General features: G+C 47.4%; 2 protein-coding genes across 3 annotated transcripts; both read left to right on the top strand.

Moving 5' to 3' along the window:
* Window positions 1–4489: 4489 nt before the first annotated feature.
* ccs (copper chaperone for superoxide dismutase) lies at window positions 4490–7487 on the top strand. The gene is made up of 8 exons (XM_079184296.1): window positions 4490–4616; window positions 4846–4918; window positions 5346–5483; window positions 5681–5855; window positions 5947–6007; window positions 6413–6490; window positions 6983–7086; window positions 7198–7487. The coding sequence occupies exons 1-8, from the start codon at window positions 4593–4595 to the stop codon at window positions 7355–7357; spliced, it is 813 nt and encodes a 270-aa protein (XP_079040422.1). The 5' UTR covers window positions 4490–4592; the 3' UTR covers window positions 7358–7487.
* A 1465-nt stretch (window positions 7488–8952) lies between these two features.
* On the top strand, window positions 8953–18964 carry rbm14b (RNA binding motif protein 14b). 2 transcript variants are annotated; one of them, XM_079184696.1, is made up of 4 exons: window positions 8953–9016; window positions 10719–11071; window positions 11476–12487; window positions 12787–18964. In XM_079184696.1, the coding sequence occupies exons 2-4, from the start codon at window positions 10723–10725 to the stop codon at window positions 13097–13099; spliced, it is 1674 nt and encodes a 557-aa protein (XP_079040822.1). In that variant the 5' UTR covers window positions 8953–9016; window positions 10719–10722; the 3' UTR covers window positions 13100–18964. The 2 variants fall into 2 exon arrangements, with proteins under 2 accessions (XP_079040822.1, XP_079040821.1); XM_079184695.1 differs by having other exon boundaries at window positions 11455–12487.
* Window positions 18965–19505: the final 541 nt, after the last annotated feature.

Below are 19505 nucleotides of genomic sequence, written 5' to 3'. Positions count from 1 at the left end.
GGCGGTTGGCGCGAGGGGGGGGGGGGCTCCGCTGTTGGACGCCGTCCCCTGGACACGCTTGGCTTCATCCTCCATTTGAGCTGTCAGGGTGCAATCAGCAGACGTGGAGGGCGCTCTGGCTGGGCTGTGACATTACTCTGACCTCTGCGGGGTCCCTCACACCGCCAACAGGCCCCAGAGCCCCTCCTCTCCGGGAGCTGAATAATTCAGCGTCAGGAGTTTGTGGACGGCGTAAAGCTCAACAGTTTGCTCTGCGAGGCTCACTGTGCGTCATTGCACACTGTATTTATAAATATTTCTATTGGATTGTATTGGCCTCTCTGCAATCTGCCGGGCTCCAGCAAAGACATTTTTATTGAATTTCATTTTATCTCATCTGCTACTTGGGACTTTTTTTGGGATATTCTTGCAAAAGAAACTTTTTTTTCCACTAGTGTTTTCATGTTTTGACATTCTTTGATGGATCGGATGCTCTTGTGTGGGTTTACTGTACACTGCTAATTAGGGCTTATAAAACCTCTGTAAAGCACAGCCACAACAAAACTCCATTTCATGGTCGAGATATGAAGTTTTAACCTGAACAAGAAAAAGATGTGTTTAGCGCAAAATCTTGATTTTGTGCACAATTGGTTCAACATCTATCAACATTTGATGTGTTAGAGGAAGTCTGTGATTTTAACTGATTCTTAAATCAATTAAAGTGTTTGTGTGCTGTTGTTTGTCCTTGAAAAAGAACAATGCCGATCTATATTGCGGTGTAAATTACAGTTACCGTGCAAAACTCTGTAATGAATTGAACTGCAAATCCCTCAATGACAACAACAGTATATACATGATTTTAAATTGGCATTTTCCATCAAAAGTTGTGAACGGTTAATGCGTAAATAAAGGGTCTTACAGTTTCCTGCAACTTCACGAGTGCACGTTAAGTCTCTGGCTCTGAACTATTTGCTATTTGAGCCTCAGTGTCTCTGGAGAGAACCACACAGGTCAGAAATGTGATGATTCTGAACCTCGCCAACATTTTATAACTTCCCTCTTTCATCTAAAATGTGTTCCTGTTAGTTTCACTAATACCTCAAAAGAATGCAGGAAGACAACTGTGTATTAACGAATGCCACAGCCAGACTTTTAACAAGAAAGAGCCCATTTGTTCACGACACACCTGTTTGATTCTGGAGTTTTTATGGTCATATTACACCGTCTTCCTCAGCAGACAGCGTTTTGCACAGCTGTCATAGAATTGTATATGTTTGACGTTTACATTTTTCTGAACACCTTCATGGCTGAGTGTCAAAGTTCACTCATGACCTCGGAGAGAGTTTTAGTACTTCAACAAAACAATGAAACTACAAGCTCCACTTGGACATTTGGAAATGTATATGGCAATAACTTTGAACTACTGTCACCACTGAATGAATTTTTAATCTGAAGTTTCAGAGTGCTGCACTCTCGACTAAAACCCGATGGGATTTTTGCATTAGATGTTGTATTATTGCAGAAAATAAGCTCTGTGGCCAACAAACGTCTGTGATACTTACACGTTTTCGTCAGATAATCGTCACCTGTGAACGGGTTTTGAAGCAACCGCCGTGAAAACGTTAAGCCTTCTTCAAAATTCCTTTTACTGGCGTATTTCATGTCGTGGATCAAAACGTTTAAATCTCTTAAGCTCGTGTTGATCGCAGACCTTTTTTCAGGCATCTAGCCAAAAAAACCATTTGAAAAGAACCCACTGACTTAGAGACGAGGGAACCAGAAGTGCTAAAAAAATGCAACCTCACGTCCGGGTTTTAGGACTCATTCCTGCAGCACTCTAGAATTGATTTCAGAGTCCTCACAGCAGCACCTGGCCTATTTCTCTGACCTGCTTATCCAAAACGATGCTGTAGGTCATCTGTGGTTACACCACAGGTGCTATAGCTGCTTGAATACTGGAGGCGTGAGCATTTGATGAACTTTAGTACGCTGCATTTCACTCCTTTTTTGCTTCTGTGTGAAGATCACTGTTTCGCCCTCGCTCTAAAAATATAGTTTTTGCTTCTTTTCATTTAGTCGCTGAAACAAGAGCTGCTTCACTTTCTTGCGTTTTTTTTAATAAGAAGAACAAAAACAGACTTCAGGTCAGTGCTAACAGGGTGGAGAGGGAAAAGAGGGCGTGGATAGTGCCTCATTTAGTTCACAGATAATACCTCTACTGTTCCAAACAGGGCTGTCAACACTTCCTGTCAGCACGGCTGCACACACACATACACACACTTCTCTTTGTCGACCACTTTATTCTGCTTCTTCATGCCTCTTCCTCCTCCGCCGTTCCATCCATCCCTGCTTTCTCCTCCTTTCTGTCCTCTCTCCGATTCTGCTGTGTTCGTGTAGTGATTAGGTTTCTCTCTGCCATGTGGTCTCTCTTGTGTCTGTGTGTTTCTGTGCTTATATATGTGTGTGTGTGTGTGTGTGTGTTGGTGAAATCCCCCCCTCCTCCCCTGAGCTCAGGTGTCACAGCAGCTCTCCCTCCACTCCTTTGAACGGAGAGCTCAGCGCCGAGGATCAACATGAGGGCGAAAGCTTTTAGACAGTTTACCATGTACCGAATAAATTAACTGCTGCTCTATGGATGCTGTGTGTGTGAGTGTGTGTGTGTGCGAGAGACGAAGAGAAAAAGACTTCTCAGCTACACACACACGCACACAAGGCAGTGTTTTGAGCCTGGTGCACAGTGGCTCAGCCCTCTTAAAGCCTGTGGTCATATTACTGACGCGGGGGGTCAGAGGTTAAAGCCAATGAGCCACCACATACAGAAGGAGCTGTGTTCTAACCGAGCTGCCACTCTGGCTTCCTTCTGTGTAAAACATCGGCCTCTCGGTGTTGCTTACACGTTTCTGGATCGACACCCGGGCATGCACGAGCGCACGTGCACGGCGGCGAATATGTGTGTCGCTCTCTAAACACATCATCCCAAATTTAGGTTTGATTTTAGACTCACATCCCAGATTATGTTTTTTCTTTTATCTGCTTCCTCCTGTGGCTTATCTCCACTATCAAAGAAGATGAAAGGAGATGTGATAGGGATGTATGGATAACACACACACGCACACACACACTGGTCTCTTCTGAGAAGCATCAGCTTAGTGGTGGTTTGTCCCATACCGAACACTTTAATCTGCAACAATAATCTATACACATTATGAAATTGAACTGGAGGTCGCCACGCGGTGCAGCAAGCAATCACTATTACTGCGTCACCCTTCATGTTGGTTCATCCAAACGCTGCAATCTTCTGTGTCCAGATAACCCCCTCCTCTTCCTCTTCCTCTTCCTCTTCCTCTGACCCTGATCTGATCGCGTCGTTATATTAGTAGATTGCATGATTTGGCCCGTTTATAAGCGTACTTTACATGAACGTGTTTTCACAACCTGAAGTCAGCCATTGGTTTCTATTCACTGGGGGGAAAGTGAAAGATTTTAAACATTTTAGATGATAGAAATTTGTCTCAGAGGTCTGCTTTGTGGCAACATTTGATTTTTGGATCAATTTCATGAAATGCCTTTATTTTTTTGGTCTTTTTTTTAAACAGATTCTACCACAGAATACATTCCTAGCTTTTAATAGTTACTCAAATTGCACTAGATGGCAATATCCAAAGATATCAGCCATTTACATATACCATAATACAACCGTATCACCTGCCCGTAATCCATCACAATACACATGGCTGCTGCACCTGCTCATGTTGGAAAATGATATTTTTGCATCATGTGTGCAGATTGATTTGAAACGTCTTGACTGCTATACTGACGTAAAAATTAAAAAGTATAGAATGTCCAACACTGGTAAAACCCACACGTCTAACGTAACGTTTGGGAAGTCTTTTTTAGATAAGAAGAAAATTCTCTCACTTTTATGCTCCTTGAAAACGTTCAAACCATTAAGAATATTTATAAATCTACTATCCCCAAACTTGAAACAAAGCTATATATATATATATATATATATATATATTCAGTTTTCTGCATACTACTACTACTGGCCTACTGTAATATTAGCGTGATTAAGTACAACTATTTAAGTGTAGTTGAGTAGTTTCTGCCACATCAAACCTAAATACAATACAAAAAAAATATTAAAAAATCAATATTATATAAATAATTACTACATGTGCATTTAGACAAACTACATAATTATAATGTAACAATTATTATATAGAAATATAACACTAGGATATTTAATTTAAATATTTGATGTTATGGTAATAATATTTATTTATTTATCTATCTATCTATCTATCTATCTATCTATCTATCTATCTATCTATCTATCTATTTATTTATTTATTTATTTATTTATTTATTTATTTATTTATTTATTTAAACCGAGTAAAAAGGCTTCATTCGTCTCCGTGACTGAAGTTACCGTCGCAGTAGCGGGTAGTCGGCCACGTGGCGGCGGTAACGAGCGCCGACGCAACCATGACGTCACCAACATGGCGGCGCCCGCTATCAGGCACAGCTGGCTCGCTTCCGTTTCCAGAAAAGTGGGAAGTTGTCTGTTTAGTTCAGTTTTCATCGCCCAGACGGCGCCGCGCGGTGACGAAATGGACTCTGCGGGGCCAACCAAGGTTCGACAGTAATGCGTGTCGTGTTTTGCTGAGTCACGATATTATTCAAATAATGTCAAAAACATGCCTTATTGTGCAGCTTGCGTGATGTGACAGCTCGTGCGCTCCTGTGTCGCTGCGCAGTTACATAGCGTGCTAAGCTCACTTGCTACTACTGCCGATATGATAATGCTCTTAACCTTACATTGTGTTATCTACAGGTGTTTCATGTTTGTTTACTGCTCCACAGCTGGAGTTTGCGGTGCAGATGACGTGTGAGAGCTGCGCAGTTAAAGTCAGAGCTGCGCTGGAAGGTAAACCAGGTAAGAGAGCACTGAAGGGTTCGTTTACCAGCACTGTGAAAGGAGTTTATTGCTACTAAATAGGGACAACTGCTGTTACACGTCACATGAATTAATCTAGGTTGAATGCTAAACTTCTGTAAACTAGAAACTTTTAAGTAAGTGTGCAGCTGATCATGCAAAAACACGTGCAATATGTTTGCAGGCAAGCATGCAATGCAACATGTATGAAAGGTTAATGATCAGTGAATATGATCAATGATCAATGAATGTTTACTTCCAGGAAATGACTCTAGAAGTCAAGTTAGCTAGTCAGTTAGCACAGTTTATTAAAATGACAGAATAGCCCTCCTAAAGAAACAAGGGTATTCAGTTTAGAGTGATGCAAAAAAGCAGAAAATTCCTGCATTTGTGTATCTATCACTCGATTGTTCGAACGTGTCTGCAGGTGTGTCGTCCGTCAGTGTGGATGTGGGTAAGGAGCAGGTGCTGGTGGAGTCGGCTCTGACCAGTGCAGAGGTGCAGGCTCTGATAGAGAGCACGGGACGCAGGGCGGTGCTGAAAGGCATCGGGGGATCGGAGCACGGTGAGAAAAACAACGGGACCGGAGTGAGGCTGTAGCTTTAAGTAATGACAATGTTCAGATACCAGAAGTCTGGTCGGATGTGTACTCTTATTTACTCTTTTAAATCAGCTGTAGACTGTTGTATAAGACTTTGTATGCCAGATGTGGGAAAGTGTGAACAAGATCACAGACATTAACACTTTTTTTTTTCATGGCAGACCTGGGTTCAGCTGTGGCCATGCTGGCCGGTGAGGGAAGGATCCAGGGGGTGGTGCGTTTCCTGCAGCTGTCCCAGCAGCGCTGCTTGATCGACGGGACCATTGATGGGTTGGAGCCCGGACCCCACGGCCTCCACGTCCACACCCTGGGGGACCTCACGCGGGACTGCCTCAGGTAGGAGACTGTACAGTGTCTTGGCCTCGTTGTTAATGGTGGACAGCAGCCACACAAAGTTTCAAATTCTTCTTCTTTTGTTTTTTTACAGTTGTGGAGAGCACTATAACCCCTTCGGAAGACAACACGGCGGTCCAGGGGACTCTGAAAGGGTACGTCTGCTCCTTAACTTCCTGCATAATCATTCATTGTTTTTGGAGACGACTTGCTCTGGCACTTCACTCGTGCCAGAATATTTAGCCGTAGAAGGAGTTGGTAAATAATGGATCCTCTTCTCATAAATTCTGACAAAATCTCTGCTCGAGATTTAATAAACATTTCAGCGTGAGCCAAATGTGAGACGTGATACTCGTCTCCGATTGCCAAACGTGTCCCACAGGAGCTGTTTTGGAAGCGGTTCCGCTTCAGGGGCCACGTTTTCAATTAAGCCTGTGACAGTCGGGGCCGCACGTCTTAAGGCGGTGATCCCTAACTCTTAAATGCTGCTTTACTCTCGTGTCGTCTCTCTATGGTTCTGTGTTATTTATGTGGGCGCTCTGTGTGTCGTTGTCGTGCAGCATGTGGGTGATCTGGGAAATATTGTTGCTGGACCAGATGGCCGAGCTTCATTTCGACAAGAGGACAGTCAGCTAAAGGTAACACACACACACACAGACACACACACACAGACATATTGGCACGGGTAGAAAAGCAGGTAACTGCAACATATTTAGCTTTATATGTTTTATACAAACATTTCATTTCCAAAGCAACACCAGATGCCCATCTTATTTCCCGATTTTGTACCTCCTCGCCTCCTTGCTCCTAGGAGCTATAAGCAAGGAAGCACCGGTGTGTCCTTCGTGGAAGTGTTTTCCAGTGACGGATAAAAGAGGCGATACAGCTCGACCCCACATCATATTTAATTGACGTGAGGCAATAATGTCTCACTTTGTTAAATACCCTCGGCTCTTATCTCCATCGTTGCTTCCTCTGCTCGTATCTCTTCTGTGGGCGGGTCTAAAACGTGAGGCAAGGAGGCAAGGGTGAAGGAATTGAGGATGTACAAAGTTGGAAATGGGGGGGAAAGCCCCTGAATGACGGCTTTTCTTTTCCTCTCCATTGACTCCTTGATGCTGACGCTGCAGGTTTGGGACGTGATCGGCCGGTCGTTGGTGGTGGATGCAGGCGAGGACGACCTGGGCCGAGGAGGCCAGCCCCTCTCCAAACGGACTGGGAACTCCGGGGAAAGGTGGGTCAACGGCACCGGTTTGTAAATGGACCTTGAGTTGGGATTGTTTTGGCGAGCCTTTTTTGTTTTTTTCACTGTTTCAAACACTGCGTCTCTTCCTCTCCGCTACAGACTGGCCTGTGGGATCATCGCCCGATCCGCTGGTCTTTTCCAGAACCCCAAGCAGATTTGCGCCTGCGACGGGGTCACGCTGTGGGAGGAGAGGGACCGGCCGATAGCGGGGAAAGGTCGGAGCAAGGCCGGCACCGAGACGCCGGCGGCGCACCTCTGAACCCCGGACACGAAACACGGAGCCTTATCCGTTTGAACAGAAAAGGGTTCGGAGCACTGAGGAATACGTTTCCACGCAGCTGGACAGATGACCAAAGAAAAACAGCCTTATTTTCTTGAAATCAAATCCTCTTGCAGTCACAGTTTACTGTCCGCCTGAGGATTTTAAAAGCACTATAGCAGTTTAAATCTGAGGCTTTGTGAAAGCCACCGTTTGATTAGCTAGATGTCCGTTAATACTGTTGTACGTTTGCATAAACAGCCGCCGCCTCTGACACAAACTGTCTCGTCACCGTCTAAATGAATAACCTTCATGGCTGGGATCAATTCAATTAAAGTGTCTAAGCTGATGATGCAAGCCTTCTAAAAAAACAGTAGTAGAAATGATTTGTTAAAAACATACGTTTTGAGTTTAGCAGGAAAGTCAACACACGCAGGGGATTACAGAATGGAGTGAGGCTTATAATCAGGAGATTCGCTGTCACAAAGCATTTCCAGCTGCATTTAGTCCGACTGCACAGAATACGTTCTGTTCCACTGTTTATCCGCAACTCCTCCGTCAGTGTGTTCATTTTAAATCCATAAGGTTGTGTGAGTGACTTGGTTAAGAGCGATTTTGAAAGAGCTCGGAGGAGAGAGTCAAATTCCAGAGGGAAAGGCGGAGGGCGGGTTAAAAGTTTCAGTGTGGTTGCTTGAAGGATTGTGTGCTCAGCTTCTTCCTCCGTCCTGCTAAAAGAAAGTACACGTGTTGATTGAAGTATAATCTAATGACGGACAGAACTTCTACCTCGTCACACTTATTGATTTCTGTTAACACACATCTCTTTTCCCCCCCCCTGACGACACCATCAATATTGTGACGGAGTGGTGTGCTCCGTATTGGGCCGTGTGAGAGTGCGTAGCAAGTTTTGCATCGATTGTCCAAATTGAGCATCTGTCTTGTCCCGCTGACGCCTGAATACACTTATTGAATTTTCCCCCTCAAATGTTCAGTCGGTGTCCCCTTTTTCCATTTGTGTCCGAGGGCTGTGAACGCCACTTGAATGTAGGACTGTTTGTTTTATGTTATAGATTTTTTTTTTAATTGATGTTTGTCTATTAAAAAAAAAGAGCCTAAAGTAATGTCTTTAAATAGCCATTTTTTGTCTCTGACAATTAATCAAATCGGTGATGTAAATCCGTGAGAAGCTGGAACCAGAAAATGTAAAAGAAAAAGTTTTTGCTTGATAAATATAAAATGTTTTGCTGATTGAATTTTCTGCTTGACTGTTTGACAATCACACACACACAGCCTGCATTCGTATTAATTTTGCACTTGATCTGTCCTCTGTGGCTGAGCAAATGTGTCATATTTCTTTCATAGAACATAATGAGCTCTCTAATTGAACTCACTCGCTTGTTTCCTGTCTCCCCCTTCGGAGCAGAACCCTGCGGCTTTAAAGCAGCCTTTTCTTCTTCTTCTGGTGGCACTGATGAAATAAAACAGGCTCATACTTGGCCTCGTGTACGTGCACTATTGTGTGTGTGTCCTATATTTGTGAGGACTCAGCATCCTCTGGGTGCAGCAGCAGCCCTCCCCCTCCTGCAGCCCTTCTCCAGCAGAATGCCCGACATGCAAACGGAAGCAGGCGCTACCATTTTGAAACGCAGCACCGCCTAGGTAAGATGGTAGTTCCTTTTTTATTTTAATCGCCGTTTTCTGCCGTATTATTCTCATCCGAGCCGCACGGGAGGCGATTAAATCTAAATTCGTCTTTAGGCTCGAGCGTTTTCCACGTGCGTGTTGTCGCGTGGGAGTCCGTTAAACCGTGTTGTTGCACGGAAATCACTCGGTGTTACACTGTATTCATTCCTGTGCGAGGGGGAGAGAAGGACAAAAATGTCTGTCGTTACATTGTATCGATCTGCTTTCGGGTTCCAGCTGTTGTAATCTGCTGTTTTTTGGGTTACATTGTTGCGTGAAATACATGTTTTGACAAATATATTTATTTTTCGCTCTTAGGGTTTGTTTGCTTTGAGCACCCGAGCAAGAAAACCAAGCATCCCGCCTCATTCACATGTCTTACACATACGATACATTAAAACAAATCTCTCCAACGCGTCTAAACTACTTAACTTCCGTCTTCTCGAGATTTATTTCGCCTTTGTTGTTAAAAAGACGCGAGCTTGTGAAAATGTGTTGACTCAGCTTCGCGCTGCGTCATCAGAAAACCAGCCCCCCCCCCCTCCCCTTCCTCCTTCCTTCTTTCTCTCTGTAGTTATGCCTCGCATGGACTCAGTGTTCATGCAGCAGCCATATGTAACCGAGGGGTGCACTCGCACGTGGAGGCCCCACAGCACAGACACACCGACGCTTGCATCTCCTCTAATACACTCTTGTGTGTGAGCAGCAGCATGAGAGGTGCAGTTCAGTCTGACTGGAGCCTAAACCCCCCAAAAAAACACCTAGAAATGTCATTCTCTGGTGTCATGTTCCACATTGCCCTTTTGATTTACAGCCAGCCGTGAAGGTTGCTCAAGTGGAAGGAAAAAGGTCTCGACCAACCTGAAGAAAAACACTCCTCAGTTTGGTTTAGAAGAGAGTGAAGAAGGGAGGGGGGGAAATGGTGACACAATGGGGCCTTTCTGTATCACCCCAGGTCTTAAAGATCACTGTAAATGCCACGTGTGTTGATCCGCAGTGCTCTTACTTTGAAGGTACTGGTGTAAAATCCCAGCTGTCTCCTGTGTAAGAGCCTGACTCACAGCGGTACGTGTAATTACAGCCTCTAAAGTAAGACTGAGATATTTAATGAGGTCCTCCTTCAGTCTGCCTCGGCTCCACGACGACTATTGGAGATATTCCGCTTATTACTCGCTGACATAATGCGGCTCCTGTGTGTGTGTGTGTGTGGGGGGGGCGGGGAACCCTGCTCTGTTTTGCATAATCTTTTATCTGAACACACAGGCAATTGTGGGGTCAGATATTTGAATGTTAATCTGGCGGCTCATTCACGCGCCGAGGTTTCTTTATCGAGATTGCGCGTATAAATTCACTTATTGGTGTGCTCAGTCTTCAGTCTTTTATTTGCCTAATCTCTGGATAGTAAGCAGAAGTGTCCCGTTGGAGAAAGGCAGCAGGTGTTAAAGTCTTGTTTATTCAAAGTCAGCAGCAACACCCTCCCTCACAGATCTTTTTCAGCCCTGAAAAAGAAACTAAATAGCTGGGTCAGCGATGTCCCTGCGTACTGCAGCCCAGCCCTGTATTCAGATAATCACACTCCACTACTTCCTTCTCCTCGTCAGACTTTGGTCTCTCACTCGTCGCCCCCTTCCTCTCTTATCTGTAACCAAGTACATCCCTCCTCTGTTCCCCTCTGCAGCGCCATGGACAAGAGCAACACGGTGAAGCTCTTCGTGGGCAACCTGGCGTTGGACACCACCCAGGAGGAGCTGTCGGCCATCTTCGAGCCCTACGGCCAGGTGGTCAGCTGCAGCGTGCTGCGGCAGTTCGCCTTCGTCCACCTGCAGGGCGAGGGCGCCGCCGAGCAAGCCATCCGGGAGCTCAACGGCCGGGAGTTTCGCGGGCGCAATCTGGTGGTGGAGGAGTCGCGGGGGAGGCCGTTGCACTCCACCAAGGTGTTCGTGGGTAACCTGAGTGGGATGTGCACCACCGAGGACCTCCAGCAACTCTTCCAGACGTTCGGGAAAGTCCTCGAGTGTGATAAAGTGAAAGGTGAGCGAAGGCCTGTTTTTATATATATATATATACACATTCTTTTTTTAAAGCCCCCGGCAACATCTCTCTCTCTCTCGAGTATTGTGTGTGAAATTGTGGAGCTAGTGTTTGAAGTCGTGCCATAGAGCGGGTAAGCGATTACATCTGACAGTTCTTATTCCAGTTAAAGAGATTTTGTGCTCTACTGCACACACGTTTGAGACCATGTGATGTGTTGTTATGATACACCAGTCCAAAGTTCTCGGGTGTGCAAAAGAACAAGACGCGCCCACGTCCTTGTCTCCCTTTGGTGCAATGCATTCTTCTTGGTAGCAGTAATAAGTAAGTGCCAGTGGCAGTGCCACTGTGATCCTAACTGTTGTCCCTGCGCTCAATGACAGCCAGGCATTCCTCTTCCGCAGGCTATGCCTTTGTCCACATGGAAAACAAGGAAGACGCGCTCCAGGCCATCGAGGCCCTGCACGGCACCTCGTTTAAGGGCCGCCCCCTGTCCGTAGAGCTGTCCAAGGTCCAGCCCAGCAAGCAGGCGCCTACGGGAAAGATCCCCTGTGTTAACTGTGGAAAGCAGGGCCACTATGCCGGAGAATGCCCCGTGGGGAAGCCCTCTCTGGAGCAGTACCAGAGTCAGGCGGCGGTCCTGGCGGCCGCCGCGGCCGCAGCAGCCGGCCTCCCGCTACAGGTCCAACAAAGCGTGCACAATTCGGTCTACAACACCTCCACCTTCGATCCCACATACGCGGCTCTCACTGGGATCACCACGGGCACGCGCACCGATGGAAACCCCGTGAATCCGGCCGTTTATGGTGCTCTTGCCAGCCAGGTGTACGGTGCCAACGTTGCCAGTCAGCTTTATGGATCGGTGGCCAACCAAGCAGCTCTACAATCAAGCGCCACCCAAATGTACAGCTCGATGGCGCCCAACATCTACGGCCAGATGGCGGCGAATGCCGCCGCCTACTCCCCTCAAGTTTACACCCCAACCATGGCCAACTCCCATGTCTACCTGACCGCTGCTCATGGACTAGAAATGCAAACGGCAGCGGCTGCGGTCAACCCCGCCTACACCGTTTCTCCAGCTATTTATGGCGGCGGCGCACAGGCCTACGCTCACATAAGCGCCATGGGAGCGACGGACCCCACCACAGCCATCTTTGAGGCCGCCAGACAGGCACATTACTTTGCCCAGGGCCAGCAGGTTATGGCCGACCAGCAGCAGCAGGCGGCCGCCGCTGCGGCGGCGGCTGCCGCAAAGTCCGGCGAGAGGGACCGCAGTCCCCTGCGGAGGTCGATGCCTCTGCTACCAGACCCGGTGATGAAGCCGTTCATGTACCAGAGAGCCAAGCCGCGCCGGCCCCTTCTCCCAACGCCAGCCGGCCAAGAGGCAGCGGAGGCTGCAGAGGACCCCATGGCCAGGTAGGACATGATCTTCAAACCTCTTTAACCAGCAGCTATACGGCCGCCACTGAAGCGTTCCCAGAGAGAGTCGAGTCTGTGTCTCTACTGCTGTACTTTTCGGCTGTTTACCTCTAGGAATCTAGGTCATTTACAATCTTTTTGCCACATTTCTCACAGTTGATTAATGCTTCATTGCATCCTTCTCTTTCGCTTCACCGCTCTCCCGTTACTCCCACTGTGTCATCCCACATCCTGTCCCCTCCTCCTACCTGAACCCTCCTCTCCCCCCTACCTTAACCCCTCCCTCCTTCTCTTAGGTACTACGCGGAGTACTACCAGCAGCTGCAGCAGTACCCCCAGTTCCAGTACGCCTACCCGCCGCCGAGCGCCATGGCGGCCATCCAAGGCATGCCGGGAGTGTCGGCGGTCCCCACCGTCTCCGCGATGTCCGCCCAGTCGGTCGCCGCGCTGGACGCCCTCAGGCCAGTGGTTCCCTCCGCCGCGGCAGTGGCAGCCGCCATGGCTGTGCCAAGGGTGTATGAGCCGCCGTTGCCGCCGCCCACGCGCAAGGAGGCCATCCTCCGCCGCCCCGAACTCTCCCTTCACACGCCTGAGCCCCCCTTCCGATAGTCGCACACAACTCTCTGCCCCTTCCACCCCCCACACCCCCCTCCCTCTTCGCCCTGAACCCCCATCCCACATCTCCTCTTCCACCCCCAAACTTGACCACCTTACAGCAGCTGTATGTGAGTGTGTGTGTGAGTGAGTGCGTGCGTCTGCGGGATCTAAGTGTGTGTGGGGGGGGGGGGGGTGGGGGTTTGAAACTTGGGGGCTCCTTTGGTTTATTAACCTGCTTTACGAGGGACTCGGTCGGCTAACCTTGGTCCTGTTTGCATACACACAGTGCAGCCATGAAAGGGAGGCTCTCACCTGTTGTTCGGGCATTCTTTGTGCTTCTCACGTTGACTTCCTTTTTTCTTTATCGTGCCAGTCTCACACTTGTGCCAGTATTAGACTGACCCAGTCGGTCGTTTCATATGCCTTTATTTCCTCAACCCAGTTATGATTTTTCTACGGCCACATCTACGATAAGACATTGGTTTTTATCAGCCATCCTCCGTGGGCCTAGATGATCAGTTCGGGCAGCTAGTTTGAAACCTTTTTTGCCTTACGTTGGGAGCGTTTTGGATTTGTAATGTAATCGGATGGGAAGTCAGATAAACACACATATTGTGTCCAGGCTGCATTGCATCGTGTCCAACAGAACCAAGGTTGATGTGTTGTTGTTTTGGGGGAGGGGGGGGGGGGGGGGGGGGGGTGTTTGTCCTGAATGTGATGTGGGTTGTGTGAAAGAGGGCTCCTGACCTTGCAGCGCACAAACGCAGCAGCTTAGACTGCGCCTTGCAGAAAAGAGAACAAAAATATCACGTAAAGCACACATAAGACGTACTGTAATGTATGTTTGGATCTCTCCTTGACCCCCTTCTCCCCCCCCCCCACCTGTACTCTAACTACAACACTGGAAGACACGGCTTCACCTCTCTTTCTCTCTCTCTCTCTCTAACTACAGCTGCCTACCTCTGACAGTACATCTCTGTTCTATTAAACATTTTTTCACCAGTCAGCAGTTCAGTTCCTGCTCCTTGTAAAGGCACAGGGTCTTTATTTTAGGGGGGGGGGGGGGGGGCGGATTTTCAGTGACAATGACTTTTGTAGATATTCTGTATTAAGTCCTCCTACATTTCCAGAGGCCTTTTTAAAACACAAGTGTTTTGCGTTTTTTTGTTTGTTTTAGTGTAGTTTACATGTAATACAAGTCAACCCTGGGGTGTAATGAAATGTAAATGGAGAAAGAAAACCCCCCGTGTGTGACTACTGAATGAGCTGTTTACAAAGGATCTGTACACTGCATCCTATTAGGAATCATGACATGTGACAAGCTCAATTATGTGCCTATAAGCTTTGAGTGCAGTGCATTACGTGGAGGGATCTCCCATTTTAAGTGCTTTTTAATCGTTTCGGGGGGGGAACTAGATCAAAGTTATTTTATTTTTTTTATAGAAGAAAAGCCACAAACTGAGCCTCACGGGTTCATAATTAGCCGCTGGTTTTAAGCAGGAACAGTGATAGCACCAATGAATCGAGAGATGGGGAAGTGTCTTCCAGATGCCCCAACTATCTGACTTTTTTCTTTTTTAAATACCAGACCTGCGTCAGATTGTAACTGCAAAAAGATTTAAGTGTCTAGTTTTAAATCCGGTTATTGGATCCGGTCGGTGGGGTTTTCGGCGTCGGGATGACGGAAGCTTGACCTGTAAGGACGGTTTACCTTTTGACGTTCACAAGCTCGTCCCGAGTGGCAAACTCCGCCCGTTCGGTTCTAAAATAATCACTTAAAACTGTCACTTTAGTTTTGCGGCTACTGCTTGACAGCGGTCTGATGCGCACACAGACATCCTCTGAATTCACCTTACTGCCTCGCTGTCCCTCCCCCCTCCCCCCTCCCCCCCATCCTTTCTCCCGCTGTGGTTTTTAGTGGTTAAGTGACTTTTGCATCTCACAGTGTAATCTTTCTGTGTTGTATATACAAACACATACCAGTTGCATCCTTTGTAGAATTATGTGGTTTGCGAAATGTCTTGTTTGCCATGTTTGAGATCGTATTTTTTAGAGAAGTACTTTAATTTTGCCTTTTTAATTTTTTTTTTATTAGGAAAAGACAAAAACAGAATAAAAAATCGGCATGCTTTTTATTGAGAATATGTATACTATAATAATTATTATAATAAAGAATGTTTGGCTCACTACTGTGGTAAAAGAAAGCAAAGGGTTTGGACATTTCCCCTTCTTGTTTATGTTGTTCTTCTCCACTATCTGTTTCTCTCGTGTTAAAATGACCGCGCGGGTGTAGATGCTGGCCCAGCTTTGCTTTCTTTGGTCAGGGTAAGTGCCGGTTGGTGCTCTTTTCTCTCTCCAGCCTCTCAAACTGGGTGCAAACCAAAATTTCTCTGAAGAGGTTTGCACTTGACCAAACGCACATCAGGATTTAATTCTGGCAAAGAAAAAGCCGGGAATGGTCCTTTTTTTTCATTTTTTAAATAGATTTTTTTTCATTTTTACATCAAGAAAGGACATGATAGAAACTGGCATCATGTTGAGAGCTGGGGAGAGGCACACAGATAGAATGGCCTGGGTGCATTTTGATCTGTGGAGCAGTCCTGTTTCTGGGGTTGATGGGTGTGCGTCTGGTCTGGTCTGGTCTGGTCTCTCCCTGCTGCACCAAACTCTCCCCCCTTCCGTGTGTCTCTGTGTCCACTCAGACCTGCATGTGTGATAATCTGTAACTCTGCCGCACAAAAGAACAAAAAAACTAAATGCCCCCCGGCGACAGTCCAGCTCTGAACTAACTATCTCAACTGAATTAGGTCACCGGGCCACCTGGGACGGCCAGCGTGCAGCCGTGCGTGAGCCATGGGGACGACTTTTAAGCGCGACGCCAACTCTCTCTCCTCACCACCCAAGGTAAATGAAAAAACGACAACGAAACAAAAGCACTGACCTCTCCTCTCCCCACCTGCCGCCCCCTCCTTTTGACTGTGCCTTGACAACAACACTCCCACCTCCACACCTTCCTCTCCTCCGCCATCACCACCTCCCCCTCTCCCCCCCCCCCAACTCCGTAACTCCTCTGATGCAATGGCAGTGCCATCGGTGGGTGGGTGGGGTGGGGGGGGGTGAGGGGTTTAGGACCCCTTCCACAAGTCCTGTCTCGCATCAGCGTACAAGACTGTCCCGCTGGTGTCTGAGCTAGTGAATAAAGGGAAGTGTGAGTGTGTGAGTGTGTTTAACAGAAAGAGAGCATGGATGTGTGGAGAACCTTTTTTTGGGAGGGGGTGCTTCATTGATTGGTGAAGCTTGGCACATGCGGACAAACCCTTACCCCTCCCCTGCCCGCTAGTCAACTCCTCTCCACCGCCGTATTCGCCGCCCTCACCCCCCCTCCCCCTCCCCCTCCCCTCCCTCCTTCCACCCTGACCCCTTCCCTCCTCCTCCTCCTCCACCCTATTGTCCCTATGCGCCTCTCCTCTCCGCCGTTCACACACAAACACACAGCGCTTTTTTTTTTTCCGCCGCCACCGCCGTCGCCCCACCACTCCCCCCCCCCCCCTCCCCCCTTGGATCTGGGTTCGTGGCTCTGGCTCGGACTCAACTTCCCAGAACCACCCACCTGACCCAACCTCCCCCACATCCTCCTTTGTTACCGTAGAGGCCTGGCCGCGCCCAATGGACAGTGTATGTGTGGTGGCCCGCCGCCGGACTCAGTAACATGACACAGAGAGACTTCAATGTTGGGACAAGTCGCTTTGCTCAAATTGTTGAATGCCGGGTTTATGCTCCACATGGCTGTGGAAGGGATCTTTACTCCTGTTAAAAGAACTTAGCTCCATTACATCTTAAGTGAAATGTTCCTCCCTTTGGGTCCCTCACAGCCTGTGTGCCAACCAGAAACGTCCTATAAGATAGGCCTATGGTATGAGGCCAGTCTGACCTGTAGATTCTCAATCTCAGGGTTCCTATAGGACTTTTCTGGTACGGCAGCTCTATTCCTCTTAATACTGGGATCAGCTGGACTGGCTGGGTACGTGCTCTGAGTGACTTGTGTGTGTTTTTATGTTTTTCTTACCTGTTTAAGATTGTCCATGTGCCGAGATAGAGAGCTTAACACTCGCACACACACACACACACACGACCCCCCACACTCGCAGGTTTTCACACCGCCAAATGAGTTGTCCGGCATTTTCTCTGACAGCTACAGGATGGAGTCAAGAGGAAGTTGCCTTTCTGTCCGCCTGACAGACAAAGGAGAGGGATGAATAGATGAGTTGATTACAAGGTGAGTCGGTAGTGGAAGGATCCTCTGTCCAAAGCTGCTCTCTAACCTCACCTTTCCTGATCTTGGAGGACCCTGTTCTTGATTGCCACGATAGATAGAATCTTATTCTGGTCATTCTACATTGACCCTAGTGTATCCTGATGATGCAGCTTTGACTTTGAGGTGTCCATTTCTTGGATACACTTAACCTTTTTGTTTACTAAAATGTAGAAACATTTATGACCCCAAGATGTAAAAAAAAAAAGAGGTAATCTTATTATTCTAGTCTGGAAAAACAATGCAACTCCAGGCCCAATGTTATTAGAATGACCCTGAAAGCGCTCAGCTTTAGAACGAGGAGTAGATGAAGGGTCGACTCCTTTCCCCCCCCGGCCTCCATGATCAGGGCGCTCTAGTGTTTTTCCTCCATCCTCCCCACTCTCCCAGCGCCTCACTAAAGGCTTCTTCGGGTGCTTGCGAGTCGGGGGCTTCCAGTGCTTGGGTGAATGCAGCCACGCATCTCTTAAACCCTCCACCCCCCCCCCCCCTGCTCTGCAGTCACACTGTACTGACAGCCACAGCTCGCTGCAGCCTCCTCCCTATACTTCCACTTTCTCACCCACTCTCCCCCGCCGCCGCTCCCCCACATGCCTTCTGCGGTTTGGACAGCTGAAGAACCACAGGTTGCGCTTTATGCATCACATCTCTGTACTGTGTTGTTGTGATGGGATCCCACAGGTCACATCTGTTCTCCTGCAGCAGGTATCAGCTGGGATGTGCGAGCGTGTGCGTCCGCAAACGCACTGCAGTTCGGTTTGAGCACAAAACCCATAGACCACATTGACTTTTTTTAGTTTGCACGTTGAGATTCAGTAGGTTTTAGCCAATGTGATCATGGCTATTCTAGCTCTCAGACGATAGCGGTAGAGTCATACCTCAGCTGTTACCTCCTCTACGGGGGATTGACACAACATCAGCACCTGTAGAATTTAATGCAGTTCAATACAATAATCAAGAAGCTCAATGTGTTTCATTTCTGTTGATCGGTATTAGAATTGGCTGCTCTCGATGCTGCAGGGTGTGGTGCATGGAGGAGTATTGGCTTGCACTACGTTCTACGATGTTATTTTGGCCACTTTTTTTTTTTTTCGTTGTCCATATTATCCAAACTCACACAGTTATGTTTACAGGGGGTCAGCCCATCCAATTCCCTGGGCTCAGTAGTGGCACAGTAACGTACACGACGGTAACCACAAATAGTCGCAGTAGCTAAGTTGCTTCAAGTAGGTTAATGGACCAAGCCGAGTGTGGTTACTTTTATATGCCTGATTAATTATGATATACATCATTCTAGTTTCCAAAGACCCATCGAGGGTGACAGAATAATGTGTCACCCTCGAGAGGATAGCAATATCAATCCGCTCATTTCAAGGAAATCCGTTCCAGCACAAAGAAAGATTGGTGTTGGGAGGGATTTTAGTAGAGGAATGTTGTGTCAACATGTTAAAGACAAATCCTGATATAAACACACATTCTATTGTACGGTTGTGATATGCATATATATGCCTTTTTGATCTGTATATCTTAGAAAGTTTAAAAGCATTTTTTTCCAGTCTGCATGTAAATCATGAATAAATTCTTTTTTACTCATAAAAGTGTCTGAATCTCTTTTGTTCTGATGTCATTTATGTACTTAAACTATGTCATTTGTATTTAATTACCGGCCGGAGACATTGTAGTAAAGTTTCTTATAAACTGCTTTTACCTGCAGCCTGTGGAATAAGGTGGTTTGTTTCCGTGTTTGACTATTATGTTGCTAGAAAGCCCTGTTGGGGGGTTGGGGGGTTGTGGGGGGGGGGACTTCTCTAGAATGTGGCCTCGACTGCTTTTGAGTAACGCTAATGTTCTTTGGTCCTGTTTTCCGGGAGAGGTAGGCTGAAGCTACAGAGACCCGGGTTTGCCATTGAGGGTCACTAACAGCAACAGGTGCATTGCACAGGCCATAAAAACCTCTCTGGCGCGAGGGGGGCGGAATTGACATGCCTCCGCACCACTCACGAGCCAGTTCACCCTGCCCGCAGGAGACCACCCCGCCTTTTCAACCTTTTTAGGGTCAGAACCTGATACCCATGCTGTCAGTTCCCATACTTATTGGGGTGCGGT

Source organism: Pholis gunnellus (assembly GCF_910591455.1).
Source record: "Pholis gunnellus genome assembly, chromosome: 23".
Classification (NCBI taxonomy): domain Eukaryota; kingdom Metazoa; phylum Chordata; class Actinopteri; order Perciformes; family Pholidae; genus Pholis; species Pholis gunnellus.
Note: the sequence above shows the minus strand (reverse complement) of the source record. Positions and strands in the feature narration are given on the sequence as shown.